Source organism: Psammomys obesus, unplaced genomic scaffold (assembly GCF_907164565.1).
Source record: "Psammomys obesus unplaced genomic scaffold, mPsaObe1.curated_primary_1811, whole genome shotgun sequence".
Taxonomy (NCBI): Eukaryota; Metazoa; Chordata; class Mammalia; order Rodentia; family Muridae; genus Psammomys; species Psammomys obesus.
In genome coordinates, this window is record NW_026589447.1 from 1,030,515 (window position 1) to 1,052,391 (window position 21,877).

Genomic DNA, 21,877 nt, shown 5'->3' on the forward strand with positions numbered 1-21,877 from the left:
GCTACTGCACATGACTAAAATTGGTAATCTGGAGAGCAACACAAAATTATTCTCCTTCAGCTATCTAACCCATTTCTTGTCCCTAAGAAAACAATGTCCTAAAGTCCATTGTGTCTTAGTTTCTAAAAGAAAATTCGGGGTGGTGTGTTGAATGTTTAAGGAATTTTATATCCCTTGGTGATCCTTGTCCATGTCTACTTTCCACTTCATAAAGTTATATTGGAATGATGAATGGTTTAGATCTGATTCTCCCATTTCCCCCTCAGAAACTTGCTTGCACTAGCTTGGCCGTATTAATGGTGATCTTTGTTTGATAATCAGATGGAACATTTGGTCCCCAGTAGCCATGAAGAACTTGCTTTCTGGGTTTCTGAGTGGCACATCTCTTATACTCTTAGCCCAATGATTGCTGCAATCACATATTACACAGTTTGGCTTAAAGGCCCTCTTGGATAGATGTCATATGGTCCAATTATTTATCCGCATTAAGTTTATCAAGTTGGTTTAAGACATCCTGTGTACTTACTACAGTGTGACACTCCCCTCTATCCTAAATATCTATCTCATGTGGTTGGTTGTACATTGTAGGCAAAGGCATGATCTCCTGCCTGTGCCATTCCTTATGTCAGAGGTTCCATTTTCATTGAACTTCCATGAGTTTTTCTTTTCTTTTCTTTATTCTTTTCTTTCTTTTTCTTTTTTTTTCCTTTTTTTCTTTTTTCTTTTTTTGGTGCTGGGAATCAAACTAAAGTTATGATCTACCACTGAGTGACATCGTAAGGTGTTTTAAATTTTTCAGACTTCTGCAAGTGAACTCTTCTCTTTAAAGTAGCCACCAACCTGGGTATCACTATCCAAGCCATGCTCATCTGGCCATTGCATGTCCATCCACATTACTTAAGGGCCACATTTCCATAATAGGACAAAGACTGCTGGGGTTGTGAAAAGTTCCCATAACTATTTTGAAGTACCTATTATTATTACCTATTATCTTTTAGGGGGATCTCTTTCCTTAGAATAGTTTCTAGGGGTTTCTCTAGCAAACAACATGAGGTCATTCAGTAGAGGCAATGTGGTAGAGTGGAAAGCACACTACGGAACAAGCCAAGCTGAGGCAATTACTAGTTGAATGGTCTTCGAGGAGCTACTTAACATCCTTGAGCATTGGTTTTGCCTGCAAAATGAGCCAATTTGTATATTAATGAGGAGTTGAAGGTTGGATGTCTCCAAGATGTTTGGGGCAAGGCTTGAAGTTTCGTAGATGCCACATCCTCAAGCTGAAGGTGGCCCCATGCTGTCTGTTCTTGTCCCATGACAATATGCCTGCTGGCAAGATATCAAATATCTAAGGCTTAGAGTTCTAGAAGAGCTAAGGTGAATGTAGTGGAGGGATGTAATTTGGTGCAAGGAGACCACGTGGGATGTACTGATAGAAATTTGAGTCTAGCTTCCTTCTGGTGCTCTCACTGAAGTGGGTTCCTTTATCAACCTGGAGATCACAAGTGGTGGCATCACTTGCAAAGAAGCACATGACGTAGGGAGTGCTCAAGATGATCTCAGGAATGGGGATGGGAGCACTTTATTTGCAAAGAATCAACCGTTAATTTACACAAACTTACATCCCTGTTTATATACATTATATATAGTTTATATACACAATATCTCACACAGGATGCTGATCCCCCAAAGCAGCATTGGGCCTGCTCCAGGCCATTCTCCTCTTACCCCCATCTCAGCTAGACCCTTTTGGAATAAGGAAATGACACATGTCACCCTCTCCTGGAGAGAGCCCTGAAATGGGTTAAGAAAACATATTAGGCTGTGTGGTGCACATGGCCCAGGGAGGCCCCAGGCAAGGATGGGACCTCAGGCAAAACCAGGGAGGCCTCAAAACTGTCTTGTGCAGAGCCAGTCTAGGGCCTTCCAGCCCAGAGGCAGGAGCTGCGCCAATGTCTTGGGGAATAGCTTCACTCCCTGCCAGGCCAGGCTCATAAAGGGAGATGAGCACTTCTAGCCTTGAGTCTGTGGGTATATGAAAGAGGAGGCCCCATGGGACAGGCTGCTCTTCCCCTTTCTACCGATGGGTCTGGAGGTGGGGGCCTGTTCACTGTCCTAGGAGGGCCACTTTCCCTGTTTGGACATCAGTTTCACATGAGTAGGTTGGGCTGCATTTCTTCTAAAAGCCTTTCTAGATCCACAATGCCTCTAAATCTGTTTGCATCCACTAGATGATGCATAGAAGCAAGCATTCCCATGAGGACCATAGCCCTTGTTTGTCTCTTAGGGAGCCAGTCTGCTTCCTGTAGTCAAGGCTATGGTCCTTAACCTTTTCTTACTAAGCTACGGAACTGTGGCACAGGATGGATAAAGGGGCAACATCTCCCCTGCTTCATCTTCCAGGGAACCAGCAGCCAAATAACATCCAGCAGCTGCCTATTGTGCCAACTTGGCTTCTGAAGTTCAAGCAGCTGGTAGAAGCTCCTGCCACACAATTTTCCTTAAACCTGTCATCTGTTTATCCAAACATGTCCTTATCCCATTCTCTATCCTAACCTTGGGTTAACTTCACATCATAACAATTCCAAACTCTAAATAACTATCACTAGACTTCTATCAGTAAATGCTTTACCACTTTGCCAAGAGAAACAGGCCTCCCTGCTCTCTACTATTTCACGCTGTCCAGCTCTCTTCGTCTAGGGCTCCTTGTGAGAGTTCAGAATGAACAAAGGCTTGTGAGAAGCCCAACTCTCCTATAATCTCCATGTGCATGCACATGCACAATGGGGTGCCATGTCCTGCAGAGGCACAGTTAGGACACCTCTTTATCTCCCCACAGCCATATGGCTTAAGAATGGTCCTCTAAGGTTTCCCCTCCATTCTTGAGAGGCTCTGGGAACATCAAGGTCTTTGTAATATGGAAGGAGAGAAGGAGTCACACTTGACTACAGCGGGCTCAGAGAACTAGTGTCGAGTTTTGGGAATGGAAGACTGTGTCCTACCTAGAAGCTCCTTGTGTGATAGCTGCTGCTGCTTTTATCAGATGGGTGAAAGATCATGAAGGCTGCCAGGTTTGTGAGGCCCAGAGCTCAACTGGAAGATTCTTCTCAAGACAAGAACTCATAAGGTTGATCGCTGGGCTGTTTCCTAAGAAAACCCCCAAGTCTTCTTCCACAGAGTCCCTGGCAGCCAAGAGAACGGGAAGTACCATCAAGTAATGAAAATTAGGCATTGCTATGTTTCTCCCAGGGCTCCCAATGATGTCAGTTCCATATTATCACTTTTATTTTTTTTTTCTGGACCTCAAATTCTACACAGTGCTGTGGTAAGAGACCAGCTTGGGAGTCAGGCATCACTAAAGGCTAGAGTCTGTGACTTATACTGGGTGAAATCTTAGTCAGAACACTTTATCTCCCTCAGCCTTACCTATACAATGGTAACTGTGATATCTATCCTCTGTCCCTTCTTCTTTAAAGGAAGTAATAAAAAAAAGGAAGTAACCTTCAAATACTAAGGAGAGGGTTTCCAAGTTCCTGTTACCACTGCTGATTGCTCAGGGCCTTCAGGGTCATATTCATGGCTAAACTTCACATGCTTTTCTGTGGTAAGGCTGTCATTGGCCTACTTCATCTTACCCTGACCCCTGAAGTACCCAACAATGGAAATGGAGGTACAGTTTAGAAATTAGTAATGTTGTTCTTGATGAATTTCAGCGATGCAGTTCCCATATTCTCAAAAGGAAATACATTTCAGGAGCAAGAGGAACAGACTGTACAAGATTGATACTCCCAGCTTTGGGTTGTGCGTGGAACCCTGAAGCCAGCCAATTGGAAAGAAGGTTGATGACTAATCCTAGCATATGACCATGCAGGAAAATTGGTGGAGGTGCCTTCGGATCTGAACTAGGGGCCAGATTTCTGCCTAATAGTCAGACAGCTGGTTTCTCTTGAGCCTGTCTCTATGGGAGGAGCACAGACCTCTATAGTGGCAATAATATGCTTCTGAAGAAAGATCTAGCTAGCGGGCCATCAGCTGCTGTTCTTTCAGGTAAGACCTGATCTAACGATCACTTGTGTTACAACAAACATGAACAAAACTCCCTGTTTTATCCCTATTTCTCCCCATTTCTGGGAAAGGTAGAAAAGCTCTGCTTTGATGGTATCCAGGGGAGTCTAGGGTTTGGGAAGCCTAGAATCCACTGTGTCAGGTAACTGTTGAGTGCCACCTATATTCAAATTCTAAGGAGATTTGGAGGTTATCCAGTTTAGTCATCTGTTCCCAGACAAAAATTGATTGGAATTAGATGAGTAATAATTGTATCATCCAATCAATGGAAAATTCTTTGTGCCAGGAAATTAAAACAAAACAAAACAAAACAAACAAACCATGAAGCACCTGTCTCAGACAGAGGTAGGCACTGCAGAGAAAGAAGACTGAATTTTTAGTTAGTCTGGGGAAGGTGACAGGCAAGGAAGACTCCAGATAGTTTTCTGAGAGTGGAGCATAGCTAGCTGTAAACAAAGTGAGACATGCATGGCCCCAAGTATAGTTTCAGGTTCTTTCATAGGCAGGGTTGTGGCCATTCCTGCAATTATTCCAAGGCAGAGCAAAGTTCCTGGCTTTAGAGTCCAGAAAGTTACCACAGTATACCTCTTGGCCTGAGTGGGACGTTTCTTTGAGCCTCTTGTAGGTCATAGTGCAATGCAGCAAGAATGCCTCCTCTGCCAAGGATGTTTGCTTGACAGGTTATTGCTCAGGTCTCTGCCACAAGCACTTGCCTTGTTCTGACCTGACCCTCTCCTAAAGTTGCAACCTAATGCCACTCTCAGACAAGAGAGAAGCTACAGCCCCCCCCCCCCCAGTGGAGTCAGATGGTCAACCCTAGTATCTGCTTTGCTTTTTGTAGCCTACTATCATGGATCATCAGTTTAGTGCAACAAATGATAAATCTGATGAGGGACCTAGGGGTTGAGGAGTCATCATAAACCAGTCATCAGGGAGCCTAAGATGGTTCTGCTTCTGGGAAATCCCGTAGGCCTTGTCATCCTGGAGTCACTGGGGGAATAAATAGCACTGGGGCATTTCTCTCTGTGGTTGCAACGCCAATATACCTCATTCCACAGCAGCACTTAGAGGTTCTGGGAGTCCTGGCTCCCAAACCTGGGGCAGGGGCATGGGCCAGGATGGAATGGAAGAATCTAGGATGCAGGGGCTTCGCCTAGCCTTATGGCCCCGAAGAAGGTGGTGTGCTTGCTCATATTGATAGAGATGTCAGCATGTACCATCTTCACGGCAATTTTCTGCCTGGCCTTGAGGAGGCACACGCCTGCAGTGTAACAAGTGTTGTAGTTGGTCTTTCCTGTCTCAATGCTGCGGGTGCACTGCAGGAAGGGCTTCTCATCCACCACCACCTCGTAGCTGGCAAAGTCCGTGAAGTTGATGTAGTACACCTGGGTGAGAGGCAACGAGAAGGGATTGGGGGAGAGAGGAAAAAGAAGGTGGGGCCCTCTCCTGGTGAGCAGATAAAAACCTCCTCAGATGAGCTGCCAGTACACCCTGTGCAGGGGGCAGGGCCACCGGAAAGCCTGCCTGTTGGTCAAGAGGAACAGCAGGTGACAGGGTCACACTGCCCTTCCCCTAATCCTGGGTTCTGGCGGCTGAGCAAGCCTTTCTTACAGACTACCTCAATCCAAGAACTGTGACCTAGTTGTCATTTCGCTGGCCCTCCTCCCTTTCCTTGGCATGAAGCAGTGCTTTGCACAGCTTATGTGTGCTTACTCAATGCTCCAGACACACTACCCTCTAGTTCCCATACTAAAGACAAATTGGGAGTACACTTAGAAACCTTTGGCGTCCCGGGGAGGTCACGGGAATGACTTCCCATGTCTCTAGCATGTGAACAGAAGCTTCCTAAGCTTGCAGCAACACTCATACCCACTGCCCTCCTCGCCTTGCCTCAGCACAGCCCGGCCTTCTCCCTTGCTGACTTAAGAAGCAGATCCTGAGTGCTGAAGAGCCAGCCCAAAGAAATGTGATTAACAGATGCAAGCTCTAGGCTCCTAAACTGATTCTGTGGCCAGGAAGAAGGATGAACCTATGGCCCGGCCTCATGGAGACTTTCTTAGCTCCTATAGGCCACTCCTAATCCTCTCCTGAGTCCAGAAATTTAATTTCCATCTTTCGTTACCTTTTGTCAGCACATCCCACTCTGACCTTTGATTTTTCACCACTACCAAATGGAATTTAGTCGACAGGATATTGGGGTTATGCCCACATGCCCCATAGGAGTGGGGACTTTCCTTCATTTGATACCTTAAATCACATCATAAAATGACTCCATAGGCTCTTTGATTGAAAGCAGCATATTTAAGTGGCACATAATCTCTTGGGTCAGGGCCGAGCTATGAAAGAATACTTTGTGTGCCAGACAGGTGTTTGTTAACCCAACTTCTCAAGTCAGTTTCTCTTCAGTGCCATTTTTTGGTTCCACAGTCCTTCTGTTCATCTCCCAGTTTGCTGCCTGCCTCCCGGAAACCCTGACCTCAAGGCTTGTCTACTTCTAGTTCTGGGGAGAACCCTGACAGAGGCACACAATGAAGGATGGAAATGGGTGGCCACACTGGCAGACCTGTGGGGAGTGGCCCAGGGCAGGAAAAGGGCAAAGGTGGAGGGGGAGAAAGATTTGGGAGAATGAGAATCAAGAAGGAGGCAAGAACAGAAACAGACAGAAACAAATGGGAGAAAAGAGGAAGGAAAGACAGTCAGAAATCATTTTGAGGTAGAGAGAAGGTCCACAGGAGCACTGTTCATTATCATGCCCAAGCTAGCAGTGTTGTGGGGAAGGGCTTCGCAGCTCTGGAACGCAGTCTCCGAAACTTAGAGCAAGGTCAGGTCCATCTCTGGAACCAAACAACTCAGAGGAGAAACAAGGGCATGGGGCCCTGCAAGAAGGAATCAGACAGCAGGGTGTGGGAGGGGACGCCCTCTCTGCCGGGTTTCAGTGATATTTTTCTAGGGAGAGAAAAATGAACCGGGTTCCCTTGGTTTTTCCTCCCTTTAACTCCCTCCCAGTGTGAAAAGCCACCCCTGTACCCAGCACAGCAGGAAGTTAGCCATTGGATGGTCTTGGCTTGCTCCACAGTGCCCCTAGGTGGCCTGCACCAGATCTGCACCCTGGATATAAGAAGAGTTAGGCCTAAGACCGTACTCACTTCTACCTGACTATAGATGAAGTAGGTGCCGTCCACCAGTACCTCCAGCTCCCCACTGCGGGGATGTAGCTTAAACACCTTGGGGTTCATAGTGATGCGAGACCAGTCATTAAGCACTCCACCTGAAAGATCTCAGTATGAGAGAAGGGCAGTCACTCAGTAAATGTCAAAATAAGCTGGGCAACAGAAATAAATAAATATCGAGCAGTACCCCTTCCCCACTCCCCTGTCTAACCCCAGTGAACATAAAAGTTTCAAGGGCCAAGCTTTAAGAAGAGCATTTGGAAGCATGAAAGGTGTACTGTTTGTGAAGTGGCTTCCAGGCCTGTCTCAGGGCCTATGCATCTGCATGTCACTCTCCTGCACTCTCGACTCTTTTATCAACAAGGCTCTTTACCTTCTACCTGGAATCTGAGTTCTTGATGGTGAGGGAGGAGAGTAGGCACATCACCATATTTTCCTTGTTGTTATGGTGGCTGCACAGGCAAAATCCAGACACTGAGTGGCAGGCTAGGTCTCAGTATTCCGTTTCACTTTCTTAGCAGTATCACCTGAATTCCTCTATTGTCTCAGATGTTCGTGTATTTTTGCCTTCTTCTTCATAGATTCTTTTCTATGGCTCCTCCACACCCACTCCTTTCTGGGAAGCCTCCCAAGGGCCCCAGGAAACCACTTAATCAAATGATCCATCTGTCTGGAGAACCAGATAGCCGTAGTTGAGACTCCAAAGCAGCTGGGGATAGTGACTGCCAGTAACCAGGCCCCACAGGTGAGGAAGAACTTTACAATTCTGGGGGATAACCTGCTAGGTTATAGTAGACCAAATGTGCCTAGGAATTGAGGCACCCTTGGCAAAGCCTTTGTCTCGTATCCCTAATTAAGTTGGGGACCCAAGCATGGGAGGATGAAGCGATATTTCTCTTTTCACCCTGAAGATAGAAAGATGCTCCTCCCTACTATAAGAGGAGGGAGACTAAGCTCACAGGGGCTTTTTTCTCTCAGCCATTTGTTCTTCACACAAAAAGAATGTGTTCAGCATCCATCTCTGGCCAGTCTCAGAGAGTCCACCTCTCTGAAGTATGAGGAAAAGATGTGCTGGCTCCAATACTTCAGCGGACCACTCTGATGAGTGTGTTTTCAATGCAGTCTTTCTCCATACCTCTGATGGTCAGCATAAAGTACTACTGGGGATTTGCCCGGAGGGGCTGAAAATTGTCTTTGTTATGGTTGTGGGAACAATATGAATAGCCTCTGCCACAAAATGAACAGGAAGACCACCACTTAGATACCCAAACAAATCGCTTTCCTATTTGACCATGTTCTTCCAGGATAGATGGTGATTATGGCCTGCCTAGGACCCTGGGTCCCACAGTGCCTGGTCCTCCATAGGAATTCTAGTTTTTTTTTTTTTTTCTTACTCTGCTTCTGAGTTGTGTATGTGAGACTATTAGCTGGGTATCAAGTGACAGCCAAGGGAGTAGCTAAGTCCAATGATTAGGAGGAACTCAGCACAGATAGTTCAGGACTGATAGCGCTTTTAGAAGCTGTCCCCAAGTAGAGGTTTTGTAACCTTCGTTTACTGTTTCTGCTCATAGCCCCTCCCTCCCTTTCACTCCAAGCTCTGTAAGCATCTGGTATCTTGGCTGGCTTGCTGCTTTCCAAGACTCCTGGGGATTCATGCAGTTTAGGCTTTGGGCACCCTGGAGACTGGACATTATTTCAAAGCACTGTTCTTTAATGAATGTTCATGTCTGTTTGGGGGAAGAAAATGAACCTAAACATTCAGTGGAGTGTATACACACATCACTGAAGTAGCAGAGCACAGTGCCAAGAGAGCCAGAGGGATGTGGTTTTGAATCTCAGTCCCTAACTTAACTACAAAGTCTTGGGCTAGTTAATTAAGTTTTCTGAGCTTTAGTTTCTGTGGCTGTGAAAAAATAAAGGAGCATTACAATACCTACCTCATAGGGTGGTTGTGAAGGTTAAATGAAACAAAAGACAAAACATCTGGGAATTCTAAATACCATGCAAATACAAAGCAGTACGGTTTATCTTGGCATTTCAAGTCTCTCTGGGACGATGTTTCCCCATCTTATAAATGAAGGTATAACATTTAAATCAGCATTTCTCAGCCCCATTAACAAAGTTTTGTTTTGATAGATACTAGTGCCTCCTATTTCCTGGAAACTAATGTGTCTCCTTCTCTGGGAGAAGCACCCTCTCCACCAATTTTCTGTATAGAGCAATCAGACAAAATCATTTCTTTAATTTACTTCTAACTTATTGAGTTTGGGCTGTGAAAATGCTTATCAAATTAGTCATATTTTCGTGGTGACTCTGACATCACCATCAAGACAACCTAGGAAGATGATGTTGCAAGTCCTTTTCAAGTCCCACTTTAGTGGACTATAAACGTAATTTAGGGGCTGAGGATGTAGTTCAATGGTAGTACACTTGGCTAGCATTCACAAGGCTCTGGATTTGTCCCCATGAACTACAAAAACAAAACTCAGCTCAATGTGGGTGTAGCAACTGGTCTTGGTGCAAGCAGTTACTTAAGACAACCAGTAGAGGGCACTATAGAGTAGGAAATGCCCTTCTATGCCAAGGATACTCGGGGACTTGGGAGGAGCTAGGCTGGCTGATTTTTTTGGAGCCTAGGAATGAGGGAAGAGAAACTCTTTGTAGGGAGAAAGACTACTTTGATTCTTACCATTCTTGACTTGAATTGCTGATCCTTGGCCCTGCAGATGCACCACAGCTGGCTGGGAGGATGAGAAGAAGAGAGTTATTGTAATGGCTGCTTGCAATGTCATGCAGTTCCATTTTATTTACCCCTGGCTTCTAGACTCTTTGTATCCCAATTCTGGTCCCTCTCCTCTGTTTTGCGATATTAGTAGGACTCTGTATCTCTACCACTTCTTCATGATGTGACCCTTCAGCCAAATGTGATGCCTCTGCTCTTTATTTCCCCAACTGTAAATTGGGGATTATAAGAGTCTCTGTCTGGCCACTCTCACAGGGTGAGAACAAATATAAAATTGCCCACTATGACATAACCGACTGTGCAACTGTGTAGATTTATCATTGTGGCCAAATAACTGTAGTGAGGGTAGTTGCCAGGAGGGGACAAAATGAGACTAGGCAGTAAAACTTGCCAAAAGAGACAGACTGGGAAACTTAGACTAGGAAGGAAACTGTAAGGCCATTAAGGGGGAAGCCCAGGATGGCCCTGGCCTACAGCTAGTTGGCTGCTTTTCAAGGGCATACTCTTAAACTTCTCAGCTTCAGATTTCAGGCAGCCTGAGTACCCATCAGGCATCTGGGGTGGCTTGGAAGTCAGAGGCCTAGGTGTACAGGCCTGATAGGCAGGTGGCTACTGGATTTGGCTGTAGTGACCCTCTGTCACTCAGGGAATGACATATCCTCAGGGCAAAGCTTTTCAATTTATAGACCTTTGTAGTGATTGCCAGTGAAAACCTCAGAACCTCTAGGGCAACATAAAATAAAGCCTCAGGAAATTTCATAGGGAGCAAACTTCAAGGTGACCCCAAGCCTGAGGCCATCCCTCCTCCCCAGGTACATAGTAATCCCCAGCCAACCTGGTTTTCTCTAGTTCCAGTTTTATCAGCAGCACCTGCAAAATAGGACAGAAAGTCAGGGTGTTGTGTTCTTTTCTACTTCCCTTTCTTATTTCCAAAGCCAGGGTTTCAGAGCCTGCATTCTCACAGCTCTTAGAGCTGAAAGGAGTCACAGTACAGCATGGGGTTGTCAATGGGAGAGAACACCCTCTCCCTCCTATTCCTGTCCCTGACCTTCATCTTCAGAGGGTCTATATCCGAGTAGGGAAGGTGGCCTCTTGCCAATACTGGCCCAAGGCAAGCCCTACTGAGTACCCATGGTGAACAAGAGGCCATGCCTGTCATTGTATATCTCCAAGACAACGGCACTTGCTTTTTTAGCCCTTTGTTCGCTTCTTACTGATGTCACAAGGGCCACTGCCATTTATAAAGATCCTATTTCGTTACGTGTGTCTTTTTGACTCTAGGCCATAAACTCTATGAGACCAGGGACCACTTAGCAAAATATCTCTTTGTACACAGAAATTGTTCAATTAATATTTGTGGAATGATTGGATTAAAAAAAAAAAAAACCAACAAACCAACAACTTTCTCTCTTGTGTCCATGGTAACACTGCTGAGCCTGTCTGAATTATAAGTGAAAGAATCTGAGTCCTGCTGCTGAATTCTTTTTCTTTTTAATTTTTATTTTTATATTAACTACAGTTTATTCGCTTTGTATTCCAGCTGTAGCCCCCTCCTTCATTCCCTCCCAATCCCACCCTCCCTCCCTCATCTCCTCCCATGCCCCTCTCCCAGTCCACTGAAAAGGGAAGGTCCTCCTCCCCTTCCATCTGACCCTAGCTTATCAGGTCTCATCAGGACTGTCTGCATTGTCTTCCTCTGTGGCCTGGTATTCTTAAACCTAGAGAAATCAGCTACAACAACAGCCCATTTGTTTAAAACCTCAAGATACAGTAGGGGAGCAGGAGAAAGAAATAACAACTAGCATAAGCTCAGGCAGTCTGCCTCCTGTCAGCTCTAATTAGGCAGGTTTGGATCTGCAGCTGTACCTGTTGCCTGCCCTGCTGGGCTCCAGGAGAAAGATGCAAAGAGTTGGAATGGCATTTGAATGAGCAGCCTGGTATTTTAAGGATCTAGTATGAGAAGTATTTGACTCAGGGTGGTCTTGGTGTCTGCGTTTGTTACAGACACAGCCTGAGTGATTCACACATTTCTAACCACTTGACTAGAAGGTGCTACTTGCCCACACCAATGGGAAAGGAGTCTCAAAGTACATGGGAAGTAACTATAATAGGGCTGCCATTTTGTCTAGTCCCCAACATTTCTCCTTAGAAACTATTTCCGTTCAAACATCTTGTGGCACTCTATGCTGGAAATCAGAGCTGGACAAATCTATAATTACAGGAACTCCAGTGAATGGCTGGGACCTCTTTCTTTTACCTGTTTTTGGCTCATATGAGTTTTACTGGCTCACTATATGGGGGACTAGAGCCAAAGATAGAATGTGATGGAAGGGTTGGCATGGGGCAAGAACAGATGGCCTTGTCTGGCACAGCTTGGTCTCAACAAGAGTTAGAGCAGGCCAGGCTCTATCAGAACGTGTTCTTTTCCTACCTCAGCACTGGATTAGGAATTTCTTATTGTACGTCACCACTGTTTGAAACTTCCACGAAGATTACATGCTCCTAAATCTCCAAAAATACTGACAAGGTTTCTAAGGAGTGGCAGACAGAAGAACTCACCAGAAGGTCCTTGGAGGCCAGGGGGTCCTTGAGGACCAGGAGGGCCAGGAGGGCCAGGTGGTCCCATAACAGTTGTTCCTGGGATCCCAGGAATTCCTGGGATCCCTGGGGGTCCCTGAGGTCCTGGAGGTCCTGGAGGCCCCGGGGGGCCATTGGGCCCAGGTGGCCCTGCTTTCTTTCCTAAAATACAGGATTCAGTGTTATATTTGGGGTTAGTTACTGTCAAGAATGCACTGTAAGGAGTTCTAGAGACTTCCAATGACAAAAAGTCAGCCATCTACTTTTTGCTAAAGAACTGGACATGTTTATAATCCCTTGTCTGTACCACATTTCAAGATTGATTTGAGGATATAGAAATGATCAGTCCTCAAGAAGCCCTATGTTGCAGGGAAAATGTTATAAGATATTAGAAGTGCCACATTAATGAGAGAGACTAAGTGCTAAAACAGGTCAGGCAAGACTTCAAAAAGGAGGTTTTGATCTGAGTCCGAAGGATGAGAACTATTAAGGGGCCACTTCATGGTTCTTTTTAGGATTTGATTATCACTGACAAGTGTGGGACTTCATCTTAGCTGTCCAGTACGGTGGACTTAATGAAATTAACAAAAAGGCTAACTGAAGTCTGACTCCCAAAACACTATCAGCTCCAGGAAGATTTGTCAGGAGTCAGATGTGCAGGAGATGGGGGTGGATATGGGCAGCACTGGCTGCAAAAGAAGAGTGGGAAGGAGTTTTGGAAATGAAGGTGGAAAGAGAGGGTGAGAGACTGAAGACAGCCAGAAACAACAGAAAAGAAGGAATAGCAGGCAGAGAGACTTGATGAGGAGGTGGCGGGCTCTGCTTTCTCAGCTGACCTCTTGAAACTCTATTTTTAAAGATCTCTGGGAAAGGAAATTCTGCAGACTCTCTTGGTTACATGTTCCAGTATTTATCACCCCTCACTGCTCAGTGTGAGGAAGTTCTTTGGTCCATGTGACTGAAATCCCTCCTGTGGCCATTGGAACTTCTAATTCTTTGTGTGGCTGGAGAAGAGTAGTCATCATCATATACATAAAATCTCATACACTCAAAGATGTTAAGTTACCTAACAATTTCTATCTTTGTAGGCAAAATAACCCACCTTCCAGAGATTTTCCTTACAGGCTGTATTCTCAGATGTACTGTTTATCCTGTCTACTAACCTTTCGTCCGTTTCTTCTCATTGTCTTTCCAGAACAACCTCAGTCCTCCCGTTTCATATTTTAGTCCTTCTAACATTTCCTCTAGGGTGGCAAGTGAATCATAACTGTTCCTCCTATAGATGTGTTCTTTTTTGAGCAGCTCCACCAAAGGACTGTAGGTGGTCATGGGTAAGTCTACTTTGTCTTTTTTCTACCTTCTTAGAATTTTAATGGGAGTTCCAGGATCGGAAATCTTTTACAATGCCCTCTCCTGAGATAGTTTGTCTTAGGGTTTCTACTACTATGATGAAATATCATGACCAATAACAACTTGGGGAAGAAAGTTTTTTTTTTTTGTTTGTTTGTTTTGTTTTTAAGCTTATATATGCTGACTCGCATTCATTTGAGGGAAGCCAAAGTAGCAACTCAAGGCAGGAACCTGGAAGCAGGAACTGAAGCAGAGACTACAGAGAAATTCTTATTGTTTACTGGCTTGCTCCCCATGGCTTGCTCAGCCTGCTTTCTCATACAACTTTCTGATACGCCCAGGGTGTCACCACCTACCATGGGATGGGCCTATCCACACTAATAATCAAGAAAATGCCCCACAGAATTGCCTACAGGCAATATGATAGAGGTATTTTTCTCAACTGAAGTTCTGTTTTTCAAATAACTCTAGCTTGTGTCAAGTTGACAAACAAACAAAACCCCCAAATTAAAAAAACAACAACACAATAATAGCCAGGTCACCTTCATTATAAATCTTTCTTACTGGATTCAACTCCTCATTCCTGAGATATTTTACTCTGGAGAATTCTCTCCTGATTTATCAAATCCTCCTTTAAGAATAATGTTTCACCCAGAGGCCTTGAACAGACCAATGACTCACTGCAATGATCATTTGTAAGAGAAACTGTTTGAGCAAAACAGTATACCATGTGGCACATTGTGACATACCATGACATACCGCAGCTTCCATGGTGATAATTTTGTTTGTTTGTTTGTTTTCTTTTGGGGGAGGTTGTAAGAGCAGAGGGTGGATTTGGAGGGACAGGGAGATGAGGGGGATTGAGGTGCATGGTGTGAAATTTACAAATAATCAATAAAAAGTTAAAAATGGAAAAAAGAATAATGCTTCATATCTAAAAAAAAAAAAAAATCCAAGTATCCAAGAAAGGGCCATAAAAAAGGGCAGCTATCAACATCTAAGCACACACCCATTTAGAATGGAACAGTGGATCAGAAGGGGATCTCTTCTTCAGAGAAGAAAGCATAGTCCTGAGAGCATTTCTTCAAGAAGGGTTGTAGTGCCTTAAAGACTTAGAGGCACAAAGTACGGTGTTTGCCATGCCATGAACTTAGCAATTAAGATGTGATCTACTCAGTTTTATAGATCTAGCCAATTTTAAGATGCTGAATAGGAAAACCATCTCCTTTTAGATTTGTATAGCTTCCAAGTCAGGCTTATTTAGCACCCAAATTTCAATTCTAGTTAGTGTAGTGGAAAGAACATGGGACCTGGACTCCGGAGATAAGGATGTAAACCCCAGCCTTGCCACAGAGGCATTCTGAACCTTAGTTTCTCCATCTGGGAAACAAGGAGCTTGCCCTTTCTGTCTCTTTATGAGACAGATTTCACAAGAAATACTGAACTAATGTTAGTTGGAAAACTTCTCAGCCTAGATGTAAGTTGTGTGTCTCCCCCATTTTCCAGTTGGAATAGACAAAGAAGTTGACATATAGCTATCAAAGTTGGCTGCTGTGGGGTCCAGCATTCTCAGGCCTCACAGAGATTTTGCAACTAGAGAGTGTTCTGTGGGTAGCACAAACTTCCACTCCAAGAACGCGTGTCCCTTGTAATCGCCTAAGGTAATTTTAGAAGGATTACATTCAGAGCCCCCTTCAGTCCAAAAGAATAACAGTAGCAGTATAAATAGAGGGTATGTTAGAAGGCACCTACTGGAATCAGCTTCTGAAGCTGGCCCTCTTTGCTCCTCCACACTTGGACAAGGAAGCCCCTCATAGTTGCATTCTTATAGAAAGTTAAGGCCAGGGAAGGGTATGCAGAAAGTGACCTCTGGACCAAGAGATCAAATTCCTTCTTTAGATTCCCTAACTCTGACAGAATACTTCATGATACAAAAGCCTAGCAACGTTTGTACTGAGAAAGTTACCCTGTGTAGTCTTAGATAAAAGCATGATCAGATAATTTCAAAGCCAAATTTCATCAAAGGTGCATTTTCCTAACCCTTTCAGCTAAGTCCCAAATGTTGAGAGAACAATGGAAAGCAAGTGAGTAAAGGGAGTCTGGGGGTGGAGGGAAGGAAGATGTGTAATGGGAAGAGAGAGGAAGAGCTGTGTGAGGAGGAAAATTCCACCAAAGGGTGAAAATTAAGTTTTTCAATTTAACTCTTCAAGTATGTGCCTATTCACTTTGTCCAAAAAAAAAAAAAAAAAAAAAAATCCGTCTTAAATGGCTTCTAAATCAGTTTTAAATAAAGTAGATGTTTAAGGCTTATGTGCATTTTCTTTCTAATAATGTTCTCTACATACGGTAGCAATGTTAGGCAATGATGTCAGTTATAATTTCTACCTTGAAAGGATGTTACAAGAGTCAAGAACTGAATACTCAAAACTCAAATTCACTTCTTTAAGAGATGGAAAATCCTGGGGTAAATACCAAGGAAACTGCACAAAGATTCTGAGCTCACTCCAGTTCTCTGTTCTTTACTAACTTCACTCAATTCAGGTCGTCTGAAGGCTGGGCGTTTGTTCAGCTTTTTTTTTTTTTTTTTTTTCTTTTTCAGTAGGAGCACAAGTTTGATAAGTAGCTAAGGGTACCTGAAGTAGTAGAGTACCTATTGCTCAGAGGACTAGCAGGCAACCTCTGTAGTTAGCCTTTTAAGGCAGTTTGGAATGCTCTAGAAAGCTCCATAAATCTAAACAGACAAAAATTACTTAAAAACTATTTACATTTATTTATTTTATTTTCTGTGTCTAAGTGTTTTGCCTACATGTATGTGTGTATATACATTACATGCATGCCTTGTACCTGAGGAGGACAGAAGAATGCCTTGGATCTCCTGGAATTGGAGTTCCAAATGGTTGTGAGCCGTCAAGGAGATGCTGCAAACGACACCCAAGTCTTTTATAAGAGCAGTAGGTGCTCTTAACAGTTGAGCTATCTCTGCAGCCCTGGTAAGGAATTTTAAGGTCCATAATCCAAACTACTTGGGAGGCTTAGGCAGGCAGATCACTAAATTTAAGGTTGGCCTGGGCTACAGAATGAGTTCAAGGTTAAGTGAGACTATGTCTCATTCAAAGAAAGGAAAAGACCACGAGTGATGTAGTCCAATACCAGCATGTGAATAGTACATTTAAAGCCCTGGGTTAAGTTCCCAGTATCATACAGATAGAGGAAAAAATGAAGGATTTTAAAAGTGAAACTCACTAGTTTTACATTTTCTTTGTCTTCCAAAACAAAGAAACAAAAAGGTACATAAGCTGATTTCACAGTTGGTTCTTTTTAGTGCAAAGACGTGAATTCTATTTGCCTGCTCCTTACTCACTGCTTTTTCTTTGAACACTCTTCCTTAGGCAAACAAGCAAGCCCTCCATGTGCCCTTGGCTAGCCCCTTGTTACATGCAGTGTGGACTTAGAAACCAAGGATGGCACATTGAATCACTACAAATAGCATCTACTTTAAAAATATGAAAGGAACAGAGTAACACAGTAGCACACACACACACACACGTATATATATATATATATATCACAGAGCAAATGATGTTGAATTTTCAAAGAAGTGGTATCGTCTTTGATCATCTGGGAAAGTAAAGCAAAGAACCAATGTACCTTTCCATAGGTAGTGTTTCTTTTCTCTATAACTAATCTTGGGTCTTCATTCATACTTGATAACTGATATGATAAAGGAGGATGAAAGAAGAAAATGAAGGCAATGGACAGCGCAAGGAACAAGATAATATGAACTGGAAACAGACACGTAAAAAGGAATAAGAAAGAAGAACCAAAATATTGGCTTGGAATATAATGTAGTGGTAGAGCTTTTGCCTAATATACTTAGGTCAAAGACCCTGGGATTGATCCCCAGTACATGGGGAAGGGGAGGATAAAAGGAATAAAATAATGATAATAATAATAATAAATCCAAGAAAGACAACTTGTATGTTTTGCTTGAGTCAATTCTATCTTCTGTGGCTCATTACTGAAGAGCTAATTCTTGCTCTTTATAAAGTGCAACACTCAAGTAAATGAATAAAGTAACGGACAACCAGTGTTGAGAGAAATTAATGCAAAATGCTATCTTGTTCATTTTTTCTAACTAAAAAAGATGTGACAATTTAATAAAATTAGGAAGTTCAACTTACCTTTTTTCTTGTTTTTAACAGGACCTATTAGAAATAGAAGATGGAAGATTAAATTAGTAGAAATAAAAATGCTATTCAATGTGTATGTGTATATATATATATATATATATATATATATAATATGTATATAAATAATATATATATATATAAAATGGAACCTGAAGGCCCTGTAAATTTAAGGTCATACCATAGCCATGGGTCAGGTTTAAAGCAAGGTCCCTATCTACTGGCCAACTATCAAGTTTCTCCCATCTGTTTGCTGATTATTGAGACTGCAAAAAATACATGAAGGATACCTCCCTTGAGAAAAACAAACAAACAAATTTCCCACTTTAGTTGGGAGTAAACGAAAGGGTCTTCCTCTGTACAGATGAAATACACAGAAATGCCCAACCTAACCACATCAGGATGGCATTCCTTTCATTCTGCAACTCCCGAGGTTGTAAAGACATGCATTCAGGTGAAGCTGTGATGCTAAGTTTCAGATGCAGATACTAGAAAGGGAAAAGTGCTGTTCTTCTGGAAGGAGCAGAGCAGCAGTAGTTTACTTTTTAGTCACTTACTGTGATTGAATTTGTTAGTTATTAGAACTGTGCAGCCAGAATGCATTCATGTGGGGGCCACATGCACTCCCACAGCTATTTACCATAACTTCATAGGAAATGTCCACAGTTTCATTGGAAGTGGGCTCAGAAGTGTCTTCTCACGTATTGTTTTTAAGGAAAGCAGTTTTAATCAATAGGAGAACTCAGAAAGCCAAATGCATTTCTAATACAGTTAGGTGGCGTTAGGGCACAATAATTCTCTAGACAGCCATAGTTTGGGTCTCAGTCATTTTTATTCATACGAGTTGAGGTTTCTTCTTTCTTTGGAGGAATCTAACTTTCTTTAGACACAGGTGTTTAACTCTGTTCCAAATTGCTACAGAGCCAGTATTGCACAGCACTAACTCTCAGTGTTCTTAGTTTACAGGTCATGTGTATTATGTAACTTGATTTTTTGTAAGAGCGTAGAACGATCTTCACCTATGAGATCAGGTTTCACAGGAAGCTAATAGAGTCTTTAACCCGGAAGATCTTAAGTGTGGCCCCAGAGCTGCATATGTCCTTTAAAAGAAAAAAATGAAAGTCTGTTTAGATTTCCTCCCCAAAATCTGGAGCAGTATAGGAATTGTGTGAAGTGTGCAGAAGCTGTTTTGGGTTCAGTGTGTATAACTGAAGATCATGAATTTCTCTTTTCATATTCCCCTTTTTCTTCTGGTCCTTTGTACTCTGATTTTAAATGTGTCATCTAGGTTGGTCTTGAACTGCAACCCATCTGCCTCAGTCTCCTGAGTGCTGGGACACAGTCATGGGTCACACATCACTCCTTTACATTGCTTTTCAAAAGGGCATTAAGCATCCTTGAGAATGTGCATAGAGGTTCTGACAGGGGAAGAGGCAACAACATAACCTGAGGAGTGCCTTGTTCTCGAATAAGAAAGCTGTTTAAGGAAGGGTTTACACAGAAAGGGCCCAGCCTCACCAGCAAGCAACCAACTGGCCAGTTAGCCACCCCAGCCTCATAAGGAAGGGTAGTAGGATGGAAGCTGATGCAGCTGCCCTGCCCTCATAGCTAATGTGGCTTACCCCTGGTCTACTTTTTGGCCATTTCAACTAGTTAAGGGATAGGGTTATTGACTAGATTCTGAGGCAGTCTGGCCATTACCAGCCAGCTGGTCTTTTCTGAGCATGCCTATGGAAAGTAGCATAGTAAATAGTGCCAGAATACCATCATCATAGAACTTACAAGTTGGATAGAAAAATACTAAATGAAAGCCTGTTAGTTTTCAAACTAGGGACAAATGGCTGGGGCGCCTATTGAATGTATCAAATTGGACCTGGCCTACATCCCTACATCCCTCAGTCCCCACCTGTAACAGCGTCGTCCTGGCATACCCTGCGTCCTACCCTGAATTCTCTATCCCAGGGGGCTGAGCTGCTCTTCTGAAGATAATCCAACCATTTTGGATGCCTGCTTTTTTTGTATCTTTGGGCCTCCTGGCTGTTGAACCTGGTCTCCTTTTCGCCCCTCTTCTTACCTTCCCACCCATGGTCCCGCTCAGGGACCTCTATACTCTGGACTCTCCAAGTGGTCCCTGTTTCTACCTATGCTCTCCCTTTTACCTACAATAACCTTTCTCCTCCACCAAACCTAGCAACAGACGTGTTTCCTTTTCTTTTCCTTTTTTCTTTGTTTGTTCGTTTCAAGAAAACAAGCTCTCCTTAGATGTACAAGTGATAAAAGGGAAAGGGGACAAGTTCCAGTTGTTTGCTTGTTTTTTTTTTTTTTGTATTTTATTTTTTTCTTATCAGTTACATTTTATAACTCTGTACCCCAGCCGTGTCCCGATCCCTCATTCCCTCCCAGTCCTTCCCTCCCTCCCTCCTCTCCACCGTACCCCTTGCCAAGTCCACTGATAGGGGGGACCTCCTCCCCATTCATCTGATCCTATTTTATCAGGTATCTTCAGGACTGGCTGCAAAGCTCTCCTCTGTGGCCTAACAGGACTGCTCCTCCCTTGGGGGGTGGGGAGGCCAAAGAGCCAGTCATTGAGTTCTTGTTAGAAATAGTCCTTGTTCCCCTCACTATGGGAAACCAATTGGTTACTGAGCTACCACAGGCTACATCTGAGCAGAGGTTCTAGGTTACATTCATACATGGTCCTTGGTTGCATGTCAGTCTCAGAAAAGACCCTGTGTCCAGATATCTTTGGTCCTTGTGGAGCTCCTATCCTTTCCTCATCAGACTAACTCCTTTTCTTTCTTATGATTCCCTGTACTCTGCCAAAGGTTTGGTCATGAGTCTTTGCTTTGAAAACACTGCTAGTTAGAGTCTTTCCAATGCGCTCAGTAGACTCCTGTCATACGTTCAATGCACATCCCATCTGTCATTCTAAACGAGGATTGATCATCTTACCCCATGTCCACTCTCTTGATTATCTTTTTTAGGTGTACAGATTTCATTATGTTTATTATATCTTATAGGTCTATATAAGTGAGTATATACCGTGTTTGTCTTTCTCCTTATGGGATATTTCACTCAGGATGATCTTTTCTAGGTCCCACCATTTGCCTGCAAATTTCATGATTTCCTCCTTTTTGATTGCTGAGTAGTATTCCATTGTGTAGAAATACCACAATTTCTGTACCCATTCCTCTGTTGATGGACATCTGGGTTGTTTCCAGGTTCTGGCTATTACAAATAAAGCTGCTATAAACATGGTTGAGCAAATATCCCTTTTGTGTACTTGAGCAAACTTTGGGTATATACCTAGCAGTGGTATAGCTGGGTCTTGAGGAAGCACTATTCCTAATTGTCTTAGAAAGCGCCAGATAGATTTCCAGAGTGGTTGTATCAGTTTACATTCCCACCAGCAGTGGAGGAGGGTTCCCCTTTCTCCACAACCTCTCCAGCATGTGTTGTCCCTTGAGTTTTTCATTTTGGCCATTGTTTTTGCACAGGAGGTCTTACTATGCAACCCTGTCTAGCCTGGAATTCACTTGTGTCCCAGAGTTGCCTTGAACTCAGAACTCAGAGAAATCCTCTTGCTTTAGACCCCCAAGTGTTGAGATTTACAGTCAGGTACTTTGGAAAAGGAATTTAAACAAATGATTTGTACAAAAATCTTGCCAAGGATCTACAGTTGAGGAGGTCATAGCTCCATGGGTAAACCTACCTACTATTTGTTTTTATAAACGGACATTGTATCACACTGCTCTCTAAATTGCTATCTCTTTAACCATAGATGACTG

At 43.4% G+C, this 21,877-nt stretch overlaps 1 protein-coding gene across 4 annotated transcripts in view; it reads right to left on the reverse strand.

Annotated features, from left to right (window-relative positions):
- Positions 1-1,563: 1,563 nt before the first annotated feature.
- Positions 1,564-21,877, reverse strand: part of Eda (ectodysplasin A) — a 435,364-nt gene continuing 415,050 nt past the window's right edge. Inside the window, exons 3-8 of one of the 4 annotated variants that reach the window (XM_055605108.1) lie at positions 18,084-18,107; positions 12,535-12,714; positions 10,811-10,845; positions 9,922-9,973; positions 7,215-7,330; positions 1,564-5,447 (exon numbers count right to left, since the gene is read on the reverse strand). In XM_055605108.1, the coding sequence (XP_055461083.1) occupies positions 5,196-5,447; positions 7,215-7,330; positions 9,922-9,973; positions 10,811-10,845; positions 12,535-12,714; positions 18,084-18,107 (659 nt within the window). In that variant the 3' untranslated portion in view covers positions 1,564-5,195. Of the gene's footprint in view, positions 5,448-7,208; positions 7,340-9,921; positions 9,974-10,810; positions 10,846-12,534; positions 12,715-18,083; positions 18,108-21,877 lie in introns of all 4 variants that reach the window. The other 3 variants (XM_055605107.1, XM_055605106.1, XM_055605104.1) reach the window with 3 other exon arrangements.